General features: G+C 48.9%; 1 protein-coding gene across 2 annotated transcripts in view; it reads left to right on the top strand.

Annotated features, from left to right (window-relative positions):
• Positions 1 to 1349: 1349 nt before the first annotated feature.
• The window catches only part of TTC25 (tetratricopeptide repeat domain 25), a 36254-nt gene continuing 13993 nt past the window's right edge, over positions 1350 to 23610 (top strand). Inside the window, exons 1-7 of one of the 2 annotated variants that reach the window (XM_029573758.1) lie at positions 1350 to 1875; positions 4859 to 4990; positions 5216 to 5369; positions 6191 to 6255; positions 7123 to 7288; positions 21705 to 21929; positions 22775 to 22982. In XM_029573758.1, coding sequence (XP_029429618.1) covers positions 1756 to 1875; positions 4859 to 4990; positions 5216 to 5369; positions 6191 to 6255; positions 7123 to 7288; positions 21705 to 21929; positions 22775 to 22982 — 1070 coding nt within the window. In that variant the 5' untranslated portion in view covers positions 1350 to 1755. Of the gene's footprint in view, positions 1876 to 4858; positions 5061 to 5215; positions 5370 to 6190; positions 6256 to 7122; positions 7289 to 21704; positions 21930 to 22774; positions 22983 to 23610 lie in introns of those variants that run through there. The other variant, XM_029573759.1, reaches the window with a different exon arrangement.

Raw genomic sequence — 23610 nt, 5'->3', positions numbered from 1 at the left:
GTAAATCTGATTGAATATGGGGAAAACATGCAGAGCAGGAGCTGGTGTTTATTTGAATTTTTTTTCTGTCAGTTTCCTCCTGCTCCTCCTGTTACTTTGGAATTCCAGTTCAAGTCAGAACCGGGGCTGGGATCTGGGACCTTAATTTGCAACTCCCCCAAGATGCCAGCCCTTATGTTTTTTTACATCCTTCTCCCAAATTAGTCCAGAGGAAGGGGGGGGGGGCCCACAAACTATGTATTCTAAGTCTGGCCACTAGGTGTCACCATTCAGCGATGGCTGGAATTCCCCACCACTCTGCCTCCGAGCCACCCCCGCTCCAGCCGGACCAGGGAACAGAGTTCTGCCCACAGGCCTCTTGTATGGCAGTTCACAGCATGAATACAGCACAGACAGCTGAAGAGAGGTTTCAGGGAAGGAAATTATTATAAATGGGTGGGGGGAGGTGTGCTATTCTAAAATATACACGCATATAAGATATTGTTATTTTTACAAGATATATAAGAAAAGATGAGGCAGTGTCTCTTTAAATGTTTCTGTTGTGCCTGGAAGCCGGGCAGGGGGAGAGAGGGTACATGGAGGTGGCTGGGGGCAGAGAGGGGCCCCCCCGCCTGTACATTTGTTGTATCAGTGCAATTTAAAATAAAAAAAAGATTTTTCTCAAAAATTCAAAACTCTATGGAAAACTAAAGCTATTCAACATTTTTTTCTCAATAATTAATAACTCTGAAAATTAACGAGGAAAAAATTGCCCCATTGGTAAATGATTTAAATTAACATAAAAGTAATAAAAGATATAAGCTAAAAAGTCTTGATCTATGCAAAAAAAAAAAAACCAAACTAAAATGATGTATTTCCTTTTTCTTCTGTTTAAGTTATTAAAAAAAACAAAAAAACAAGCAATGCCCCCTGAACATTAATTTAATTTAATTTAATTTAATGTAAGTATTTATCAAATGCTTGCCCGGTTTAGAAAACCATCCAAAGAGGTGAACAATCAGCTTAAAAACATTGAACAAACATATAATTGTATAAAAAAAATGACACAATCCAGACTTTCAAATACCTCCAAAGCAGAACACAGAATGTCAAGTGAATGAAACAATCCAAAGAGAGCCAGAAGCAAACACCGATTTATACTACACATTAAACTATATGAAACCATATAAAGCAGTGTAAAACAGCTTACGATACCAATAGCAAAGCGTAAAATCCAGACTGGAGGCCAAGCAGCTTTCTGCCCATCGCAAGATGGCCACCTGACTGCCAACCCTCTTATCCAGGCCAGACCCGTGCTGGCAGGTGGCAGACCCAACTTTCCGAGAGCTGCCGCTCCAGTCTCTCTCTCTCTCTCTGTTCCACCTGGCGTGAGCAGGTCACCCGGGAGCCTGGCGGAAGACTGATTTGCCCGCTGTGAAATTACAAAATGGCACTAGGCCCAGCCTGCCCTGGATTTGCCTGCCCTGCATCTCCGTGGCTACTTTTAAAGCCCTGCTTTCTCCGCTGCGTGCCTGCCAGGAATTGGAACTACAAGTCCATGCATGCAGTGTAGCTGAGACCGCCTCAGCCTGTCCCCGATGACCTTGGTAACCCTGGCACATTGTTACCCAGTTGCTAGGTGACAGCTTCCATGCTGCTACAAACAGAATAGGCCCAGAGGAGATGAGAGTCAACCAAGCTGCCAAAGACCTGGGACGGAAGAGGGAGCGAGTACATTAACAATCCTAGTTATCATCCACAAGCCAGGAACTAAGCATGGCCTATGATGACGAGGGGGACGTGGGGCCCCGGGGCACCTATATCGGCTACCTGGCTGAGGGAGAGCAGCTGTATCAGAAGGGGGAGTACCGGAAGGCCATAGACTGCTACACCTGCGTAAGTACAAATCTGCAGGGGTCCCCGCTTCCAGCGAGGCTTCAGAGCCCGGTGTTGGACAAAGGTTGATTTGGCTGGAAACTCCGGAACGTTTGATAGGTTCTCGTGAGCTAAACGCATGCCGGGGACCTGCACACACGTGCAGAATCTACCAAGACTTCTGGAAGTTCTTGACGGAGACACCAAAATATGTTTTTAAGTGTACACAGCTTTGTCAAAAAAAAAAAAAATCTTGTACAGATTTGCAGAGCCCTTTCAACCTCTCTCCATGCCCCCCTCCCCCCCCCCCCCCACACACACAACAGAGAGGGTGTATGACTTGCTCAGGGTCACCCAGGTAGAGCTGGATAGAATGGAAGAAGGTCCTCTTCTGTCTTCTGTACTGCCAGGTCTAGTCAGAATCAATATATTACTGTATGCAAAGTAAAAAAAAATAGTAATTATAAAATAAATTCCACTGCAGTTTGTCAGAATGTGAAATATAGTCTGAAGGAGTTCTGTGTTCTACTATCCTCACTATTCAGATTCTAGAAGTTCTAGTGGCAACATTACACTTTCCAAGAATTATCAGGGCCCTGCTGGAGAGTTTCAGGCATTTTACTAGAGACCTGCCAATTTTGCTGGAGATTCTGGAAAAATGCAGAGAGTACAGGGGCTGAAAATACAGAGCAAAATGCAGAGAGTGCAGGGGATAGAAATACCGGGGGATACTGGCAAAATGCAGAGAACACAGAGGTTGAAAATACCAGAGGAGACTCCAGCAAAACGTAGAGTGCAGGGGACAGAAATACTAGAGGGGACTCTAGCAAAATGCAGAGAGCACAGGGGCTGAAAATACAGAGATGACTCTGGAAAAATGCAGAGAGCACAGGGGATAGAAATACCATAGGAGACTCGGGAAAATTGTAGAGAGCGCAGGGGCTGAAAATACCAGAGGAGACTCCAGCAAAATGCAGAGAGTGCAGGGGATAGAAATACCATAGGAGACTCGGGAAAACTGTAGAGAGCGCAGGGGCTGAAAATACTAGAGGAGACTTCAGCAAAATGCAGAGAATGAAGGGGACAGAAATATCAGAGGGGTCTCTGGAAAAATGCAGAGAGCACAGAGGCTGAAAATACAGAGATGACTCTGGAAAAATGCAGCGAGCACAGGGGATAGAAATACCATAGGAGACTCGGGAAAATTGTAGAGAGCGCAGGGGCTGAAAATACCAGAGGAGACTCTGGCAAAATGCAGAGAGCGCAGGAGCTGAAAATACCAGAGGAGACTCCAGCAAAATGCAGAGAGTGCAGGGGATGGAAATACCATAGGTGACTCGGGAAACTTGTAGAGAGCGCAGGGGCTGAAAATACCAGAGGAGACTCTGGCAAAATGCAGAGAGTGCAGGGGCTGAAAATACTAGAGGAGACTCTGGCAAAATGCAGAGAGTGCAGGGGCTGAAAATACCAGAGGAGACTCTAGCAAAATGCAGAGAGTGCAGGGGATAGAAATACCATAGGAGACTCGGAAAACTTGTAGAGAGTGCAGGGACTGAAAATACCAGAGGAGACTCTGGCAAAATGCAGAGAGAGCAGGGGCTGAAAATACCAGAGGAGACTCCAGCAAAATGCAGAGAGTGCAGGGGATAGAAATACCATAGGAGACTCGGAAAAACTGTAGAGAGCGCAGGGGCTGAAAATACCAGAGGAGACTCCAGCAAAATGCAGAGAGTGCAGGGGATAGAAATACAATAGGGGACTCGGGAAACTTGTAGAGAGCACAGGGGCTGAAAATACCAGAGGAGACTCTGGCAAAATGCAGAGAGTGCAGGGGCTGAAAATACTAGAGGAGACTCTGGCAAAATGCAGAGAGTGCAGGGGCTGAAAATACCAGAGGAGACTCCAGCAAAATGCAGAGAGTGCACGGGATATAAATACCATATGAGACTTGGGAAAATTGTAGAGAGTGCAGGGGCTGAAAATACCAGAGGAGACTCCAGCAAAATGCAGAGAGTGCAGGGGATAGAAATACCATAGGAGACTCGGAAAAACTGTAGAGAGCGCAGGGGCTGAAAATACCAGAGGAGACTCCAGCAAAATGCAGAGAGTGCAGGGGATAGAAATACTATAGGGGACTCGGGAAACTTGTAGAGAGCACAGGGGCTGAAAATACCAGAGGAGACTCTGGCAAAATGCAGAGAGTGCAGGGGCTGAAAATACTAGAGGAGACTCTGGCAAAATGCAGAGAGTGCAGGGGCTGAAAATACCAGAGGAGACTCCAGCAAAATGCAGAGAGTGCACGGGATATAAATACCATATGAGACTTGGGAAAATTGTAGAGAGTGCAGGGGCTGAAAATACTAGAGGAGACTCTGGCAAAATGCAGAGAGTGCAGGGGCTGAAAATACCAGAGGAGACTCCAGCAAAATGCAAAGAGTGCGGGATGGAAATACCATAGGAGACTCGGGAAACTTGTAGAGCGCGCAGGGGCTGAAAATATCAGAAGAGACTCTGGCAAAATGCAGAGAGTGCAGGGGCTGAAAATACCAGAGGAGACTCCAGCAAAATGCAGAGAGTGCAGGGGATAGAAATACCATAGGAGACTCGGGAAAACTGTAGAGAGCGCAGGGGCTGAAAATACCAGAGGAGACTCCAGCAAAATGCAGAGAGTGCAGGGAATAGAAATACCAGAGGAGACTTGGGAAACTTGTAGAGAGTGCAGGGGCTGAAAATACCAGAGGAGACTCTAGCAAAATGCAGAGAATGCAGGGGATTGAAATACCATAGGAGACTCGGGAAACTTGTAGAGAGTGCAGGGGCTGAAAATACTAGAGGAGACTCTAGCAAAATGCAGAGAGTGCAGGGGCTGGAAACAGACAGATAATATTGGGCTTATTGAATTTTGTAAATGTAAACTTCTTCTCTGCTTTCACTGTATTCTCTGAATGTTAGAAAAGCCAGCCTCATAAGGCAAAGGTGACCCTTTCTTCATCTCTCTCCTCAGAGCCTGAAGATTCAGCCAACTGAAAAGAACTGCCTGGTGGCCCGATCAAAATGTTACCTGAAGCTCGGGAAGCTGGACCTGGCCCTGAAGGATGCCGAGGATTCTCTAAAACAGGACAAGGAATTCTTCCGGGTAATCAAAATCCACAGGTTTTAATGCTTTCTCTCACTCTTACAGGTACAAGAAGATGGTCTATTGAAGGGTATGTACTCCTTTTACCTAAATGTACAGATGAGCATTTGGCTCACAGTCTGTCCAGATTTTGTCACCTAAGAATGTATCAGAGCCTAGCGGAAGTTTCCTGTTGGCTAACCTGTTGATTACTTATCCTAACATCCGCTCATTTGTTCATTGTAGGGACTTTACCAAAAGGCAGAGACACTCTATGCCATGGGAGACTTTGAATTTGCCCTCGTCTACTACCATCGAGGGTACAGACAGCGGCCAGAGCTGCAGGAGTTCCGGCTCGGCATCCAGAAAGCCCAAGAAGCCATTGACAACTCGGTGGGAAGTAAGTTGGAATGGAACTTGGGGGTGCGTGTGGACTGTGTGTGAAGGTGACTGCGCTGTCCACTCCCAGGTAGCTCTCTTCCTCTGTCCCCGGGGGGGTCTGTTGATTAGTCCTTCACGCAGGGCAATGTGTAATGCTCTCACCCACATATCTGCTCTGGAGTGTGGGCAGCTAGTGAGTGGCGAAGTGGGCTGCAAACCAGGGAAGCCCAGGGTTCAAATCCCACTGCCACTCCTCGTGACCTTGGGCAAGTCACTTCACCCTGCGTCGCCTCAGGCACAAACTCAGCCTGGGAGCCCTCCGAGGACAGGGAACTACCTCCAGTACCTGATTGGAATCTGCTTTGAAATGTCTGAAAGGCAGAATAGAAATCTAATTAATTTGTGCACATAACACTTTGAAGTCCCTTTTATCCTGCCTACAATGTGCTTTGGGGCAGTGAACTGGCAGGCAGGAGTGAGATACTCAAACCAGCATTTTGTTTTTAGTTTGGAAACTATTCTAAACCCGACCCAGGCGACATTTATGGGTCTTTATAATTACTGCCGGGCACCTTTGCCTGTCTTAATTGGGGCGGGCATGATGTTTTCCTATCAGAGAAGGGACCCCTTGGGTGGCGCGGCTCAAGCCAGGGGTGACAGAGGAGCAGCAGGATACCGGTTTTAGGACGAGCAGTACAAACTGCCATTTCAGGCTGTAGACCCGCACCCCTTCCCCAAGCTTGCCCTGCGGATCTTTCATTGGTTGGGGGCAGAGCCCAGGGCTTCTGGCTGCCGCTGTCTCCTCGACATATTAACCGAGAGTCAGTTTCACATCCACAGGTCCTTCCTCTGTGAAGCTGGAGACCAAAGGGGATCTGTCCTATTTCAAGAAGCAAGAAGACGAGGTAAGGTGCTGACTCTGCACTCTCAAATATGGCTGAAGGGTGACGAACAAATGCCTTCCGCTCGACTCCTGGCATCCTGAGTGTGGGCAAGCTGGCATAGGGGTGGAACTGGAAGCTGCTGGGAGGCAGACATGGGTAGCCCCGCCTATCTGCCAGCAAGTCTGGATAGCATGGATGTGATGAATGCTGCAAGCCTGCCACCTGCAGGCAGCTTTCTGGAACTGTGGTTTTATTTCCAACCCGCCTGTGCCTCCAAGTTTTTCATGACTGGCTGTCCTAGCCCTGCCTGCAAGGGGGCAAAACCAGGACTGGATCCCACCTGTTTTGAAAAACAGAAACGGAGACCCTAGCTGGCTGTCCTAGGAGGAATCAATCCTGTAAAACACAGGCAAGTCTGTGGCATTCCTATCCCTCTCTTCCCACCCCCCAAAAAAAACCCAAAAACCAAACAACAACACAGGAACAGAAACAGATTAAATAAGGTCAAGAAATTATATTTCCCACTGTGTAAAATGGCACCTCCTGCTGATGTGCCCATTATAAAAGACAATACATAGTAACTATGTGGATTTGGGCAAAGAGGGAGAGGCGGAACTGGGTTTGGGTGAAATTTAACAGCATCTTGTAAGTACCAAGGGGAGCGTTAATGATTACGTTCTATGTGTGAAATGTGAGGCATTCTTATACCTATAAGAGCACCTCATGCATTCGCAAACAGTCATGTGATTTTTGGATGGCTCCATTGACACTCATTGTGCAACCAAAATTATATCAGCAGCTTGAATACATGAAACGGCCGAGATGTGGCGACTCATAGGGGTGCGCGCGCAATGTTCTTACAGTGCCTTGTGTGTTTCTGCTCCCCAGAGTAAGAAAACCAAACCCAAGGTGCACATCATGCTTTCCAAGAGGGACCTGAGGCAGCAGAAGGAGAAAGAGGAGATCGGGGCGAGGAGCGAGAAGACAGTCCGCAAGCTGCTGGGACGCCTGTACACAGACAGGGCTTACCTGGCGACGTTGCTCAAGGATGAAGGTTTCTATTTTGCACCCTTTAGTGGGGAACATCCATGTGGCTTAGGGGGTGATCCTGGCCATCTCATCGCGCCCAATACAACCATCTCATTTCCCTGCCCGCCCCCTCCCCCCTCCCGCCGCATGCTGGAATCCGCTACCAGGCTTCAGCTGCAAAGCTCCCTCTTCTGCAGGTGCTCGTGCTGGGAGGATAGTTTAAGCAGTTTGGGTCATCCCAGCTTGCACTTTGAGCATAAATTAGAAGACTCTCGACAGGGATCAGCTTCTTAACTTTCTTGGTGTTGCTTAGGTTCTGCACTCCCAGCTGCCTCCCTGTAGGGACCGAAGGGGGTCTGCAACATCTCCAGGTATTCCAAACCACATTCGGCTGTAGAAGAGTGTTTTGCAAACAGCCTCTCAGCCCAGATTTCGTCTATCCCAGGGTTTCTGCCACCTTGCTTCTCTGGGAGAAACCTGTGATAAAACAGGCCCAAAGTGAAGTCTGAGGTACCTCTGGGGAGACAAATGTCTTGACATTGAAAGAGAGAGAGGGAGAGACAGATCTTCCTGCTGCCCATATGTGACTTTTCTTACATCTGCAGAATTTGCTGGTTAAAAGCTCTTTCCTTGTACGTACCCGGATCAGTCCAGATGCCCGGGTTTATGCATCCCTGCCAGCAGATGGAGACAGAGAAAAGTTTCACTGACACTGCTTCATAAACCCCAGTGCCACCTGCAGTTCCTCAGTATTTTCTCTGTCTCCAGCAGATGGCACAGGGTGCTGAACCTGCAGTTCTCCAGTTTTCCTTTTACAAGTTTTTTGAGCCTTCCTCCCGGGGGTTCTTTGTTTTTTCTCATTAGGATTCCTTGTGAGTCCTACCCCGTCTGGTAGAGCAGACGGGCCAGGGGTTGTTACCCTTATGTGTGCCTGTCTGTGCGCCCGTGGGGGGTACATCTGGTTGTCCAGATCCCTCCCCTCACGAGGCCATCCAGGCGGCTGCAGGCTCTGCAGGGATTTTTTGGTTCCCCTGTTCCTAAGGCTACCTGTTCTTTTTTTCATCAGGTTTTAAGTCTCAGTGCAGTTTATTTTTTTGATAAAGTTTATTAAAAAAAAAAAAAGAAGAAGGGCTGAGTAAGGCAGACGGCAGCACAGCTCTGCGGGCGACTTCCTCCTTGGTTCCCGGTAAGATCTGCTGCGAGGGAGGCTATTTTATTTTGGGTCTTTCCTCCGTCTTCCTGCCTTCCCGCATGGCAGTTTTTTTCCTTTCCATCCCCCAGCATGACCCGAGGTACCGCGTGCCAAGCCTGTGGCTCAGTGCGCTCGCGACTCAGTGCGCTCTGTGCCACTTGCTCAGAGGGCGGGGAGAGCTCCTCTGGGACTCCTCCACCTGCAAAACGGTGGCGCTGTTCTGGCAATTCGGCAGCTATTTTAGACCGTGGCTCTGTCCAGGGTGCTGTTTCCTCCTCCTAGGGCGCAGGAACGGCGGCCATTTTTTATTTTTCGGCAGCTGTTTCCACACCGTTGGGGAGAGTGGGGGAGTGTCCGCCACATTTGTCTCCAGCCCATTCCGACTTTGGGGTCGATCCGGGGGGGGGGGGGGGGGCGGACTAGAGGGGGAGGAAATCGCAGGTCGGCCTGGTGCTGCCGCTGGCCCTGAGGGGGCTGGGGCAGTGAGAATGTTCTCCCCGGAGTTTGTCTTGTTGCTGCTTGAGGCCTTTTTGGCCAGTAAACAGCCTGAACGTGGAGTCTTTTGTCATAGGTCTGAGCAGGCACTGACTGGGGGAAATTCACTGTCTGGCTCCAGGTCGGCACTGGGTGTCAGGTCTCATTTGCCCCCGGTTCAGAGGCATTCTGCACCTCCTTCGGCAGACCGATCTATCAGATATGGCCCTGATGACTCCGGAGATGCGCCCCGGGAATCTGGTGAGGAGCCTGATCCAGGGATACCGGCGGGTCCAGATGATCCGGCAACCGGTGATACTTTGCTGGGAGATGATCCCGGGGTTCCTAGTCTCGGGTCTGAGGACACAAACGAGGTCCGCCTGTTCCGAAGGGAGGAATTAGATGTGTTGTTCCCTTTGGCGTTTCAGGAGTTGGGTGTTAAGATGCCCCAAAGTGATTCGGATTTAGAAGGAGCGGATCCTGTCCTTGATGGGGTGAGAGGTCCCCCGGCTTCCTTTCTGTACCATAAGTCGGTTAGGAAGTTGGTAGAAGCGGAGTGGGGGACACCTGATGCTTCTCTGAAGGTTGGTAGGACCTTGGGGAAGCTTTCTCCACTTCCAGAGGAGGACTTGGAAGGTTTTGTTCTCCCTAAGGTCAATGCAGTGGTGTCCGCGGTTACTAAAAGGACCACTATTCCCATTGTGGGTTCTGCCGCTTTGAAGGATATACAAGCCGCAAATTGGAGGTGCACTTCAAGTGGATTTTTTAGGTCTCTGCTTTGGGATTGCGTGCAGCGAGTTGTTCAAGCTTCGTGCAAAGGGCGTGCCTCCATTGGGTGCAGCAGCTGCAGGACCTCCTTCTGAAGTTGGGAGAACACATGGACCATGCCGAGCAAATAGAAGCGGCTGTTGCGTTCGGGGCAGATGCTCTCTATGATTTGGTGTGTACGTCCTCTAGGGCGATGGTTTCGGCGGTCGCAGCCAGAAGATTGCTCTGGTTGTGTAACTGGTCAGTGGATGTCTCCTCCAAAATGCAGTTAGGGTCTTTGCCTTTCAAGGGTCGTCTATTGTGCGGGGACGATGTCAAACAGCTGATTCAGTTTCTCGGGGAGAACAAGCTGCTACGTTTACCTGAGGATAAGCTTAAGGCGAAAAGTTTTTTCAGGCCCGGTCTCGGTTCCATTCCGATAGGAGATCCAGGCCAGTGCAGGCCGCCCCTGGCTCTTAGAAGTCATTCTCCCCTAGGGGGAATTCTTGGGGGCAGTCCTTTCGGGGGGAGTTCCTGGCTTCCCTGGATCTCAAGGAGGCCTATCTGCATATTCACCCGGAGTCACAGCGTTTTCTTCGGTTCATGGTCCAGGGCTAACATTTTCAATTTTGGGCCCTTCCTTTCAGTCTGGTCACAGCCCCACGCATCTTCACCAAAGTGATGATGATGGTAGTGGTGGCACTTCGGAAGGAAGGTCTCCTAGTACATCCTTATCTAGACGACTGGCTTATCAGAGCAAAGTCGGAAACTCTATGTCTTCAGTCAGTCTGCAGAGTATTAGATGCCCTTCAATCTGTCGGCTGGGTTGTGAATGTGGCCATGAGTCATTTGACTCCGACGCAATCCCTGGAGTACCTGGGCACGAGGTTCGACACACTGATAGGCAAAGAATATCTTTCGGGAGAAAGAGTACTCAATCTTTGGAATCGTGTTCGCTGGTTGTTGCAGTTGCGAGTTCCCAGAGTGTGGGATTATTTACAAGTTCTGGGCTCGATGACTTCAACCTTAGAGTTAGTTCCCTGGGCGTTTTTCCATATGAGGCCACTGCAAAGGGCGCTTCTGGCACATTGGAAGCCAATATCAGAGGAATTTCACTTGCCGTTACCTCTCAAGGGGGCAGCCATGGAGAGTCTATCTTCGTGGCTTCAGACTCCCAATCTCTTGCGCGGGATGGACCTCGAGATTCCGGACTGGGTGATAGTGATGACCGATGCCAGCCTATCTGGCTGGGGAGAGGTTTGTCAATGTCATTCAGTCCAGGGTTTCTGGTCTGCGAAAGAGTCTGCATGGTCTATCAACCAGTTAGAGTGTCATAGTGGATAACACATTGAAATCGTCGGTTCAGTGTGCTGCGGCAGTCAAAAAAGCAGACAGAATGTTGGGAATTATTAGAAAGGGAATGGTGAATAAAACGGAAAATATCATAATGCCTCTGTATCGCTCCATGGTGAGACCGCACCTTGAATACTGTGTACAATTCTGGTCGCCGCATCTCAAAAAAGATATAATTGCGATGGAGAAGGTACAGAGAAGGGCTACCAAAATGATAAAGGGAATGGCACAGCTCCCCTATGAGGAAAGACTAAAGAGGTTAGGACTTTTCAGCTTGGAGAAGAGACGACTGAGGGGGGATATGATAGAGGTGTTTAAAATCATGAGAGGTCTAGAACGGGTAGATGTGAATCGGTTATTTACTCTTTCGGATAGTAGAAAGACTAGGGGGCACTCCATGAAGTTAGCATGGGGCACATTTAAAACTAATCGGAGAAAGTTCTTTTTTACTCAACGCACAATTAAACTCTGGAATTTGTTGCCAGAGGATGTGGTTAGTGCAATTAGTATAGCTGTGTTTAAAAAAGGATTGGATAAGTTCTTGGAGAAGTCCATTACCTGCTATTAAGTTCACTTAGAGAATAGCCACTGCCATTAGCAATGGTAACATGGAATAGACTTAGTTTTTGGGTACTTGCCAGGTTCTTATGGCCTGGATTGGCCACTGTTGGAAACAGGATGCTGAGCTTGATGGACCCTTGGTCTGACCCAGTATGGCATTTTCTTATGTTCTTATGTTCTTAGAGACCAGGGCGGACTGTCTTGCCTTGAGGGAGCTCTTACTGTTAGTAAAAGGTTGCTCGGTTCGGATGCTTTCAGACAATGTGACAGCAGTTGCGTATATCAATTGGCAGGGCAGAACCAAGAGTCAGGCTGTAGCTCAGGCAGCACAAGTCTTGATTCATTGGGTGGAATTCCATCTAGAGCGGATAGCTGCGTCTCACATATTCAAGTGGATTTTCTAAGTCGCACTCAGTTTGATCCAGGTGAGAGAGAATTGTCGGAAGCCACAATGCAGCTGATCTGGAGGCGTTGGGAGTCTCCTCACATGGATTTGATGACGACTCTTCAGAATGCCAAGGTGTTTCAATTCTTCAGTCGAAGGCGGCAGCAGCACGGAGCCGAAAGCTTCGACACTCTAGTTCTGCCTCGGCCTCAGGGGGTTCTGCTTTATGTGTTCCCTCCTTGGCTGTTGGTGGCACGGTTTTGCGTCGCATAGAAAGAATTCACGGGGAAGTGATTTTGGTCACTCTGGAGTGGCCAGGGCATCCGAGGTTTGCGGATCTCATCAACATGGTGGTGGACGGCCCGATTTGTTTCGGGCATCTAAAGGGCCTTCTTCGTCAGGGCCCCATATTTACAGACCAGGCCGATCACTTTTGTCTAGTGGCTTGGCTTTTGAGAGGCGGAGATTGAAGCGTAAGGGTTATCCGGATTCTGTTGTCACCACCTTGTTGCAAGCCAGGAGACAGTACTAATCTGGCTTATGTTAGAGTCTGACAGGTGTTCGAGTCTTAGTGTACGGCTCATGGAGTCCATGCCCTCCAGTCCTCCATTCCCGATGTTTGTCTTTTCTGTAAGAGGGTTTTGCTAAGGGCTTATCTCCGAGTTCCCTTAGAGTTCAGATGGCAGCCTTGGGCAGCCTTCGGGGCAAAGTTAGGAATTCCGCTATTTCAGCTCATCCGGATGTGGTCAGGTTCCTCAGAGGAACGAGGAATTTGCAGCCTCCAGTTAGAAGAGTTTGTCCAGCCTGGAACCTTAATCTGGTCCTCCAAGATCTATGTGCGGCGCCTTTCGAGTCTTTGCGGATTTCAGAGTTACAGGCTTTGTCCTGTTGGGATTCCTTCCTTCAAATTTTGGACTCGGGAGTTTCATTAAGGATGGTGCCTTCCTTTTTGCCTAAAGTGGTTTCTGCATTTCATGTGACCCAGACGGTGGAGCTTCCCTCCTTTCCGGTGGTAGAGACATCCGTTCCACTTGCGAAGGAGCTCAAGCGGTTAGATCAGGGGTCAGGAACCTTTTTGGCTGAGAGAGCCATAAACGCCACATATTTTAAAATGTAATTCCATGAGAGCCATACAATATGTTTAAAACTAAATACAAGTAAATGTGTGCATTTTATGTAAGATCACACTTTTAAAGTACAATAAGTCTCTGAAAATATTACACCAGGCCTTAAGACACCAATACATCTCCTATTAGGAAAACGGACCAAGTCAGGCTGCTATAGAGTCCTACACAGAAACTACACGCCAGCAGAAAACCTCACCTGAATCACGTGCTGTCCCTCACCTAACATAGAATAAAGAGACCAAAACGCATAACAAGAAGCATGCAGAAAAAACTGAATTGGAAACTGCAACAAGCCAGAGTCTCTGTATGCAGTGTAACAAAGGAAAAAAGAAACATCACACATCCTACAAAAATTTTTTTGCTCTGCATACCTGGGAACGTTTGATATCCAGGTGTCCTGAGATTGTTCTGAATTAGCAGGAGGTGGGGTGGTTTGCTTGGAACTTTCTCCTCTCTCAGTCACATACCAGCGCTCTCTCTCACACTGGCTCTCAATGACACACCTATACACACATGCTCTCAGTCACTCACATATACAAATGTTTTTTCTCTCTCACTTATATAGGCTCTTAATTACACATTTACACACATGCTGTCTATCTTTTCACGCTTACACACACACAGGCTTTCAATCACATAAATACATGCTGTCTTTTTCTCTCACACACAGACTCTCATTCACATGCTTACAAACATGTCCTCTCTTTCTCTTATTTACACACAGGCTCTCAATCACATACTCACATGCTCCCTCACCTAAATCAGCTCTCAATCACACACAGACACACATGGTCTCTCTCTCTCATTTAAACACAGGCTCTCAATCACATACTCACATGCTCCCTCACCTAAATCAGCTCTCAATCACACAGACACACATGGTCTCTCTCTCTCATTTAAACACAGGCTCTCAATCACATACTCACATGCTCCATCACCTAAACCAGCTGTCAATCAGACACAGACACACATGATCTCTCTCTTACTTATACACACAGGCTCTTAATCATACATACACATGATCTCTCTCACACACAAAGGATCTCAATCATACACACATACTCTTTCAAACAAACAGGTTTTCAATTACAAACTTACACATACAGGTTCCCAATGGTAAACTTACATTCATGCTCTCTCTCTCACAGGCAGGATCTCAATCACAGACATACTCTCTTTCACATATACAGGCTCTCAATCATTCACATACATGCAATCTCTCACTCACACACACAGGATCTCAAACACACATGCTTGCTCGCTCATTCACACTCTCTCTCCCCCTCCCCCCCCCCCCCCCCCCCCCCGGGAACTCGCGGCAGCAGCAGCCACCTCCCAACGCTAACCTCCTTCATTTTCAGCCCTCGCGGAGGCGAAGGCGGAGTCCCATCGGCCGCGGTTGAAGATTTTCATTTTCCTCCGAGCCGCGCTGCAGTCTTCTTCCTGTCGGACACTAGCGTGCCTGCGCGGGTCTTCCCGCGCAGGCACCCGATGACTCCAGCGCTGGCACCCGGCTGACACCCGATGACTCCCACGCAGGCACCCGGATGACTCCAGTCGGCGTGCTCTCTTCTCCTCCCCCCCGCGGCCCGGAAGAGGAAGTGGTGAGCATCGGGTGCCTGCGCGGAAGAAGAGACCACACTAGTGTGGTCTCTTCTTCCCGCGCAGGCACCCGATGCTCTCCACTTCCTCTTCCGGGCCGGGGGGGGGGGAGGAGAAGAGAGCACGCCGGTGCCGCTGACTCCAGCTGTCCTGCCGCGTTCCGCCCGGGCTGACAGCATTTTAAGCCCGGGTGGCGGAGGACCGGGGAGCAGCTGGGTCAGCGGGGAACCGCGAAGTATGGCGACACTTGTCTGCGAGCCAGATGCAGCCCTCAAAAGAGCCATATCTGGCTCGCGAGCCATGGGTTCCCGACCCCTGGGTTAGATGTTCAACGAGCTCTTTTGCGCTATCTTGAGGTGACAAATGATTTCAGGAGGTCCGATCACCTTTTTGTTTTGTGGAGCGGCACGAACTGAGGTTTCAAGGCTTAAAAGGCTACTATTGCACATTGGTTGAAGGAGGCTATTGGTTCCACTTACATTACTGCCAGACGGGAGGTTCTGGAGGGCTTACAGGATCATTCTACACGGTTGCAGGCGACCGACCACCTGGGCAGAGGCACAACTGGTGTCTCCTCAAAAAATTTGCAGAGCAGCGACTTGGAAATCGTTGCATACTTTTGCGCAGCACTATCGTTTGAATTTGGGAGATCCAGGTTCTCCTTCTTTTGGCAAAAGTGTTCTGCCAGGTCCCACCCTGTGTAGGGAAGCTACACAGGGTGGGACCTGTGTAGCTTCCAGGTCCCACCCTGTGTAGGGAAGCTCTGGTACATCCCAGGCGTCTGGACTGATCCGGTTATGTACAGGGAAAGGAAAATTGGTTCTTACCTGCTAATGTTTGTTCCTGTAGTACTACGGATCAGTCCAGAATGTTTCCTGGAGGTGGAGAGTCACCCGCTCAGCATATTGTCTTATGCGTACAGATTTGTTAGCAGCATGTTTATAGTTTTGCATTTTTTACTTCGTTGGTTTTTGCAGTGAAGTTTTTTGCTTGGATACAGATCTATTGTTATGTTTTGGTATGGATGTGAACCCTGGGCCAAGGTGAGAGATGTCTCCGCCCGGCCTGTGCGCGGTCTCAGTAGCTAGGGCACATCTGTAGGATAGACTTTATTAGGGAGAGAGAGAGAGCATAACTCGTGGAGCAGAGAATGCAGTTAAAGGTGCAGTTCTGGAGCAGAACCCATGGAGCAGGTAATGTAGTCAAAGTACAGTTCTTGAGCTGAGGGTATTCCCAGGGTGACACCTCAGATGTGACGATCCATTAGTGGCCCGCAGCGCGGGGTACGCTGAAGATGACTGTACGGTGATGATGGTGTTGAGGTAGTCTGAGGTCCTGGAGCTCAGAAGGTACTTGATGATGAAGAAACTATCCTGCAGCGCAGGGTAAGGTGTAGCGAATCCTGCTGGTGGAGACGCGTTAGTGGCCCAAGGCACGGGGTACACCGCGGGGAATACCAGCAAGGCTTGGCAGAGATGAGCGAAGTGGTACTCACGAGGAATGGTTCCCAGAGGTCAAGGCAGGAAGACCCTCCGAGGAGTGGATAGCCTAACATAGAAACATAGAAACATAGAAATGACGGCAGAAGAAGACCAAATGGCCCATCTAGTCTGCCCAGCAAGCTTCACACATATTTTCTCTCATACTTATCTGTTTCTCTTAGCTCTTGGTTCTATTTCCCTTCCACCCCCACCTTTAATGTAGAGAGCAGTGATGGAGCTGCATCCAAGTGAAATATCTAGCTTGATTCGTTAGGGGTAGTAGCCGCCTCAATAAGCAAGCTGCACCCATGCTTATTTGTTTTACCCAGACTATGTTATTAGCCCTTATTGGTTGTTTTTCTTCTCCCCTGCCGTTGAAGCAGGGAGCTATGCTGGATATGCGTGACGTATAAGTCTTCTCCCATGCCGTTGAAGCAGAGAACTTTGCTGTATATGCATTGAAAGTGAAGTATCAGGCACATTTGGTTTGGGGTAGTAACCGCCGTAACAAGCCAGCTACTCCCCGCTTTGTGAGTGCGAACCCTCTTTTCTTCTCCCCTGCCGTTGAAGCAGAGAGCTCTGCTGGATGTGTGAAGTATCAGTTTTTCTTCTCCCCTGCCGTTGAATCAGAGAACTTTGCTGTATATGCATTGAAAGTGAAGTATCAGGCTTATTTGATTTGGGGTAGTAACCGCCGTAACAAGCCAGCTACTCCCCTCTTTGTGAGTGTGAATCCTTTTTTCCACATTTCCTCTTGCTGTTGAAGCTTAGAGCGATGTTGGAGTCACCGTAAGCCTGTGTATGTTTATTTAATAAGGGTATTGACTCCAGGCAGTAGCCATCATTCTGGCGAGTCACCCACTCTTCATTGGCAGCCTCTTGACTTTATGGATCCACAGTGTTTATCCCACGCCCCTTTGAAGTCCTTCACAGTTCTGGTCTTCACCACATCCTCCAGAAGGGCATTCCAGGCATCCACCACCCTCTCCGTGAAGAAATACTTCCTGACATTGGTTCTGAATCTTCCTCCCTGGAGCTTCAAATCGTGACCCCTGGTTCTGCTGATTTTTTTCCTTCGGAAAAGGTTTGTCGTTGTCTTTTGATCATTAACACCTTTCAAGTATCTGAAAGTCTGTATCATATCACCTCTGCTCCTCCTTTCCTCCAGGGTGTACATATTTAGATTCTTCAATCTCTCCTCGTACGTCATCCGATGAAGATCCTCCACCTTCCTGGTCGCCCTTCTCTGTACCACCTCCATCTTGTCTTTGTCTTTTTGAAGGTACGGTCTCCAGAACTGAACACAGTACTCCAGGTGAGGCCTCACCAAGGACCTGTACAAGGGAATAATCACTTCCCTTTTCTTACTCGATATTCCTCTCTCTATGCAGCCCAGCATTCTTCTGGCTTTAGCTATCGCCTTGTCACATTGTTTCGCCGACTTCAGATCATTAGACACCATCACCCCAAGGTCCCTCTCCTGCTCCGTGCACATCAGCCTTTCCCCCCCCATCGAATACAGTTCATTCGGATTTCCACTCCCCATATGCATGACTTTGCACTTCTTGGCATTGAATCTCAGCTGCCATATCTTCGACCACTCTTCCAGTTTCCTTAGATCCCGTCTCATTCTCTCCACTCCTTCCGGCGTGTCCACTCTGTTGCAGATCTTAGTGTCATCCGCAAAAAGACAAACCTTACCTTCTATCCCGTCCGCAATGTCGCTCACAAAGATATTGAACAGGACCGGTCCCAACACCAATCCTTGCGGTACACCACTTAAAACCGCTCTCTCTTCAGAGAAGGTTCCATTTACCATCACACATTGTCTTCTGTCCGTCAACCAATTTGCAATCCAGGTCACCACCTCGGCACTCACTCCCAAGCTTCTCGTTTTATTCACCAGTCTCCTGTGCGGAACCGTATCAAAAGCTTTGCTGAAATCCAAGTATATGATATCGAGTGCTCTTCCTCTATCCAATTCCTTGGTTACCCAGTCAAAAAAGTCAATCAGATTTGTCTGACAGGATCTTCCTCTGGTGAATCCATGCTGCCTCTGGTCCATCAATTCTCTGGACTGTAGATAGTTCACTATTCTCTCTTTCAACAGTGACTCCATTACTTTTCCCACCACTGAAGTGAGGCTAACCGGTCTGTAGTTACCAGCCTCCTCTCTGTTCCCACTCTTGTGAAGAGGGACCACCACCGCTCTTCTCCAATCACTCGGCACCACTCCCGTTTCTAGGGATCTATTGAACAGGTCGCACAGCGGTCCCGCCAGCACATCTCTGAGCTCCCTCAGTATCCTTGGATGAATCCCATCAGGCCCCATGGCTTTGTCCACTTTCAGATTCTTTAGCTCTTCCCATACATTATCTACTGTAAATGGATTTTCCTCTGTTCCGCTTCCCTCCAGTTTCTTGTTGTGTAGAGATGGTCCTTCTCCAGGGTCTTCTTTAGTGAACACAGAGCTGAAGTATTCGTTTAATATTTCTGCCATTTCTTCGTCTCCCTCCACACATTGATCATTTCCACCTTTCAATTTCACTATACCACTTTGGACTTTTCTCTTTTCGCTGATGTATCTGAAAAATGTTTTGTCACCATATTTTATCTCCTTGGCAATCCTCTCTTCTGCTTGACTTTTGCCAACTTGATTAATTTCTTAGTCTCCCTCAGTTGAATCAGATATTCTTCTTTGTGCTCCTCCCTTTGGGATCTTTTGTATTTCTTGTATGCAGTTCTTTTAGCTTTAATTTTGTCAGCCACCTCCTTTGAGAACCAGATAGGTTTCATTTTTCTTTTGCTTTTCTTTACATTTCTAACATATAGAGCAGTTGCCTTGGCGATTGCTCCTTTTAGATTGGTCCACTGTTGATCCACATCTCTCTCATTTTCCCATCCATTTAGTTCTTCCTCTAGGTACTTCCCCATTTCCTCAAAGTCTGTGTTTTTGAACTGTAAAACTCGGGTCTTTGTGGTTCTTTTCCCTATTCTTTTAGTGATATTAAACCATACCGTTTGATAGCAAGGCTTGGCAGAGATGAGCGAAGTGGTACTCACGAGGAATGGTTCCCAGAGGTCAAGGCAGGAAGACCCTCCGAGGAGTGGATAGCCTAAGAACGCAGACGAGCCCCCAAGGAGCGGGTACTCAGAGTGTTCACACACCGAGACCGGAACAGGAACCGGAAGTCCAAGGAGAAGCGGATTCAGCAACGAGAAGAACTCCTTGCTAACTCGTAGGAGCATTGGGCCAGTCTATTTAAGTACAGGTAGTGAGATGATGTCATGCGGAGGGGACGCCCCCAAGGTTCCCGCAATGACATGTACATACCCTGTTTCCCCGAAAATAAGACAGTGTCTTATATTAATTTTTGCTACCAAAGATGCACTAGGCCTTATTTTCAGGGGATGTCTAATACCGTTGAGCTCCTAGCTGCCCCTGCGTCAGCCATGTCCCACCAGTGTGCTGTCAGAGAGAGGTAAGAGTGTGCAGCATTCATGGTAGTCAGCTTGGGCTGACTCTGCTGCTTTTGAACCTCTGCACACTGCTTGGAAGGGGTCCCCCGATGGTACTGCCACCATCCCCAGATGTCAGTAATCTTGCTGCCACTGTCACTGCTGCCACATGGCTATTGGGGAGGCGCCGATTGCTGCTAATGACACTGAAGCCCATTCTGCTGCCTCCTCTGTGCAGGCCCCGTGGGCTTCCACTTTCTCCATGCTGATCTCGTACATTGTGAGATCTGCATAGAGAAAGTGCTATTCTTGCACATTCCCAAAGATTACATGTGCCAATCACTAAAAAGTAATTTATTTTTTTTTTACCTTTGCTGGCTGATGTTAGTTTTCTAATCGGTTGGTCACAGGCTTTTTTTTTTTCCACCTTCCCTTTCTTATTTTTTTGCCAATTCCTTTTATATTGTCCTTTTTTCTTCCGTATTTCTTTTCTCTCCGTCTTCTTCCCTCAAACACAGTCAGGTTCTCATTCTCACATGCATTTCTCTCTCTCTCACACACAGAGACCCTCACTGTCACATGCTGTCTCTCATACAATCATTCATACACACAGTCTCTCACACACACACACAGGCTCTCTCACATGCTCTCTCACATGCTGCCTCTGCAAACATTCAGATCCTCACTCCCACACACAATCTCTCAACTCATCTCATACACGCACGCACCCTCTACAGACCCTCAGCCTCTCTCTCACCTCTGGGCCTCCTCTTCGCGGGTCGCCGCAGGATGGGCTCTGCAGCAGCCCTGAACTTCTCGGGCCTCTTCCTCGGCCCTGCTACCGGGCCTCTTCCTCTTCTTGGGCCGCTGCGACTTGGGATTCGCAGCAGCCCGCGGCGGCTCCTCTTCTGTACGCGCTGATGCTCTTTCTCCTTCCTGCCCACGCGGCTCCGGCAACGTTTACTTCCGGGGCCGCACAGGCAGGAAGGAGGAAGAGCATCAGCGCATTCGAACGCGATCTTTTTCTTCGGGCAAGGAGGCTCAGCGGCCGCATGAGCCTCCTTGCGCCCGGGCGCATCGGCTCCCCTCCGGATACCACTGCTCGCGTCTGCCCCTAATACTTTGGAAACTTTATTTAAAAAAAAAAAAAAAAAAAATGATGTCACAGGATTGACCGGCCCACCGGGGGAAGGCCGATCCCCCGATAGGTCAATCCGCCCCTGTTTACAAGGGATGTCTTACTTTCGGGGGAGGTCTTATATTTAAGAATTCGGCAAAATCCCTACTAGGTCTTATTTTTGGGGGATGTCTTATTTTCGGGGAAACACGGTAGGTGGCCTATGCACGCACGCGCCTAAGTGACTCCAGAAGCAAGATGGCGGTCGCGAAGCCATCCCGGGAATGTCAGGGAGGTCGGTGGTGACTGGCGGAGGCCACCATTCTTCCGAGAATTGATGGTGCAGTGAAAAAAGAGGTAAGCATGAGAGGTCGCAGCCGTCTGCGACCGACGGGCACAACATCTATACTGAGGAACTGCAGGTGGCACTGGGGTTATGAAGCAGTGCCAGTGAAACTTTTCTCTGTCTCCATCTGCTGGCAGGGATGCATAAACCCAGGTGTCTGGACTGATCCGTGGTACTACAGGAACGAAAATTAGCAGGTAAGAACCAATTTTCCTTTTACTGCACCCAGTTACTGCACAGAGAAAACAGAACATGGTCTTTGTGGAGTGAGATCGGCAGAAGATGGGAGAGCTACTCTGTGCTCATGTCAGCTACTGTCTAATGACACCAGTTCCAAAAAGAACACAGCCTCATCTTCGAATGGCATGTCCACTCTGCAGTAACAAACGTTAAAGCACAGAGGATTTTAAACAGAATGCAGCTGGGCACTCACATGTGGGCACCCTAAAGGTCTCCGGTGTGGAGTGACTTCTGCCACGGGCTGGGGTGTTTTAATGGCGTCACTGCACCGTTTTGGGTGGGCGGGAGGTTCATGCTGACGATGCCACGACCCCTCTCTTTCTCTCACTGACCATGGCCACTTGTGTGTTTGCGCAGACCTGGTGAGTGGCAACAGCAGAACGGGGATGAAGCTCCGAAACCTGATCATGGGTGGCATCACCTACCTGGACACCCGCACCGAGTTCTGGCGGCAGCAGAAGCCCATCTATGCCCGGGACAGGGATCGCAGGCTCATGCAACAAAAGTGGAGCAGGAACAAAAAGTCGAAACCCTCCGACCCCACCCGCTACATCCTGAAGAGCCTGGATGAGATTGACCTAAGTAAGTAAGCTCTTCTGAGCAGGGACTGGCCCTTATGTTTTCTGTACAGCACTGCTTACTTTCAGAAACGCTACAGAAGTGATAAGCACTGGTAGAAGTACCAAGTAACGCCTCCACAGCCCCTGCTCTCTATAGATTTCTCGGGGAGCCTGTTGCTAGGGGTTACCCGATGGCCGCATTACCCCTGCTGTGTCAGTGGGCTTGCGGCGAGGCAGTTTTTCACTTGGACTAGATGAAAAGATTAAAAAAGATGAGGCAAAAACAGGAGTGGGGCGAGCTAGATGTGAGGATTTGATTCCACCTGATGAAGCGCTGGGCCGGAAAGCACAGAAAGATGGGGAAAGCCCAGGCAGAGCTAAGAAGGACATATCGGGGGGGGGGGGGGGGGGGGGGGGGGGGGGGGGAAGGGGTAGGGGGAGTGGATTAGCTTGGGATCTTGTATCTTTATCTAGTCAAGGAGCAAAACAAAAATTGTCCTGGATGAGGAGTGATATCCTGCAGGCAGTGACACTGTGGCTGGCAGCTGGGAGATATCCTGAACAGGAATAACTGGACAGACTGGGTTGGCTGTTGGTCTTTTTTTTCTGCCATCATCTGCTATGCTACCTGCCCGGAGCTCAGCTGGAAGTGATGTCACGCAACGTGGGTTTCTTGCTTCCCAGTCCAGGCAGAGCCAGTGCTGGTTTCATCTCATTGCATGCTGAGAGGTCAGAATTACATCTGCACACATGCGATGGACTAAAAGCCAGGACGGTTGAAATAAGCACAGCCACTTCTGTGCCCCTCCGGCCTTCTGCCCACAGCAGCCGGGACCTCTCTGACTTCTCCCTCTCTGCCCTTGGCAGTGCTGACCCATGGCAACCCCGATGGAAGCTGCAAAAAGGCCCAGCACGTGCTGAAGCGGGTGGAGCAGTGGACAGACGAAGACGTCCCTAACCGGCATGAGCTGATCGGGAACCTGTACAGCTGCATCGGAAATGCTCAGATCGAAATGGAGCAAATGGAGGCAGCTCTACAGAGCCAGAAGAAAGACCTGGAAATTGCAGAGAAATAGTGAGTACGTCCCATCGATTTGCACCTCTACTTGGGGAGTAGCATAGCCAGAACTGAGTTTTGGGTGGAAACAAGGTTAACAGGGGTGGGCAGTAAGCATACAGGTCTGAACCCTACTAGCTGTACTCTTATTGATAAATAATGCCTTAGCATGCAGCTTACAATGAGTTCCTAAGTAGTCTACAACAGCCCTTATGAATGCATCAGGAGTGAAACTTTTTAGAATATTTTAAGTCTATTATTTCAAGCACTTACCAGCATTAAAAATTCCTTATTAATCTGTATTAATTTATTTTATATTTATTGAAATTAATTAAATGAAAAGAATATCAGGTAAAAAGCAAAGAACACAAACATCAGTTCCCTGTACGTACCTGGATCAGTCCAGACTGCTGGGTTTTGCCTCCCTTCCAGCAGATGGAGACAGAGAAAAACTTGAAGAGCGCCCCCTCTTAGTGCTACCTGCGTCCCTTCAAAATTTCTCTGTCTCCAGCAGCTGAAGGTGGCAGAACCTGCTGTCCTGATCTGAAATTTAAAAAAAAAAGAGAAGAAAAGAAAGAGATCAGAGGGGGTTTTCTCCAGTGGACCTAAGGTTTGATCAAGCAAGTTTAAAAAAATAAAAACAGAA

Source organism: Rhinatrema bivittatum, chromosome 12, assembly GCF_901001135.1.
Source record: "Rhinatrema bivittatum chromosome 12, aRhiBiv1.1, whole genome shotgun sequence".
Taxonomy (NCBI): Eukaryota; Metazoa; Chordata; class Amphibia; order Gymnophiona; family Rhinatrematidae; genus Rhinatrema; species Rhinatrema bivittatum.
The sequence above is the reverse complement of the archived record's forward strand: the minus strand, read 5'-3'. Positions and strand labels throughout refer to the sequence as shown.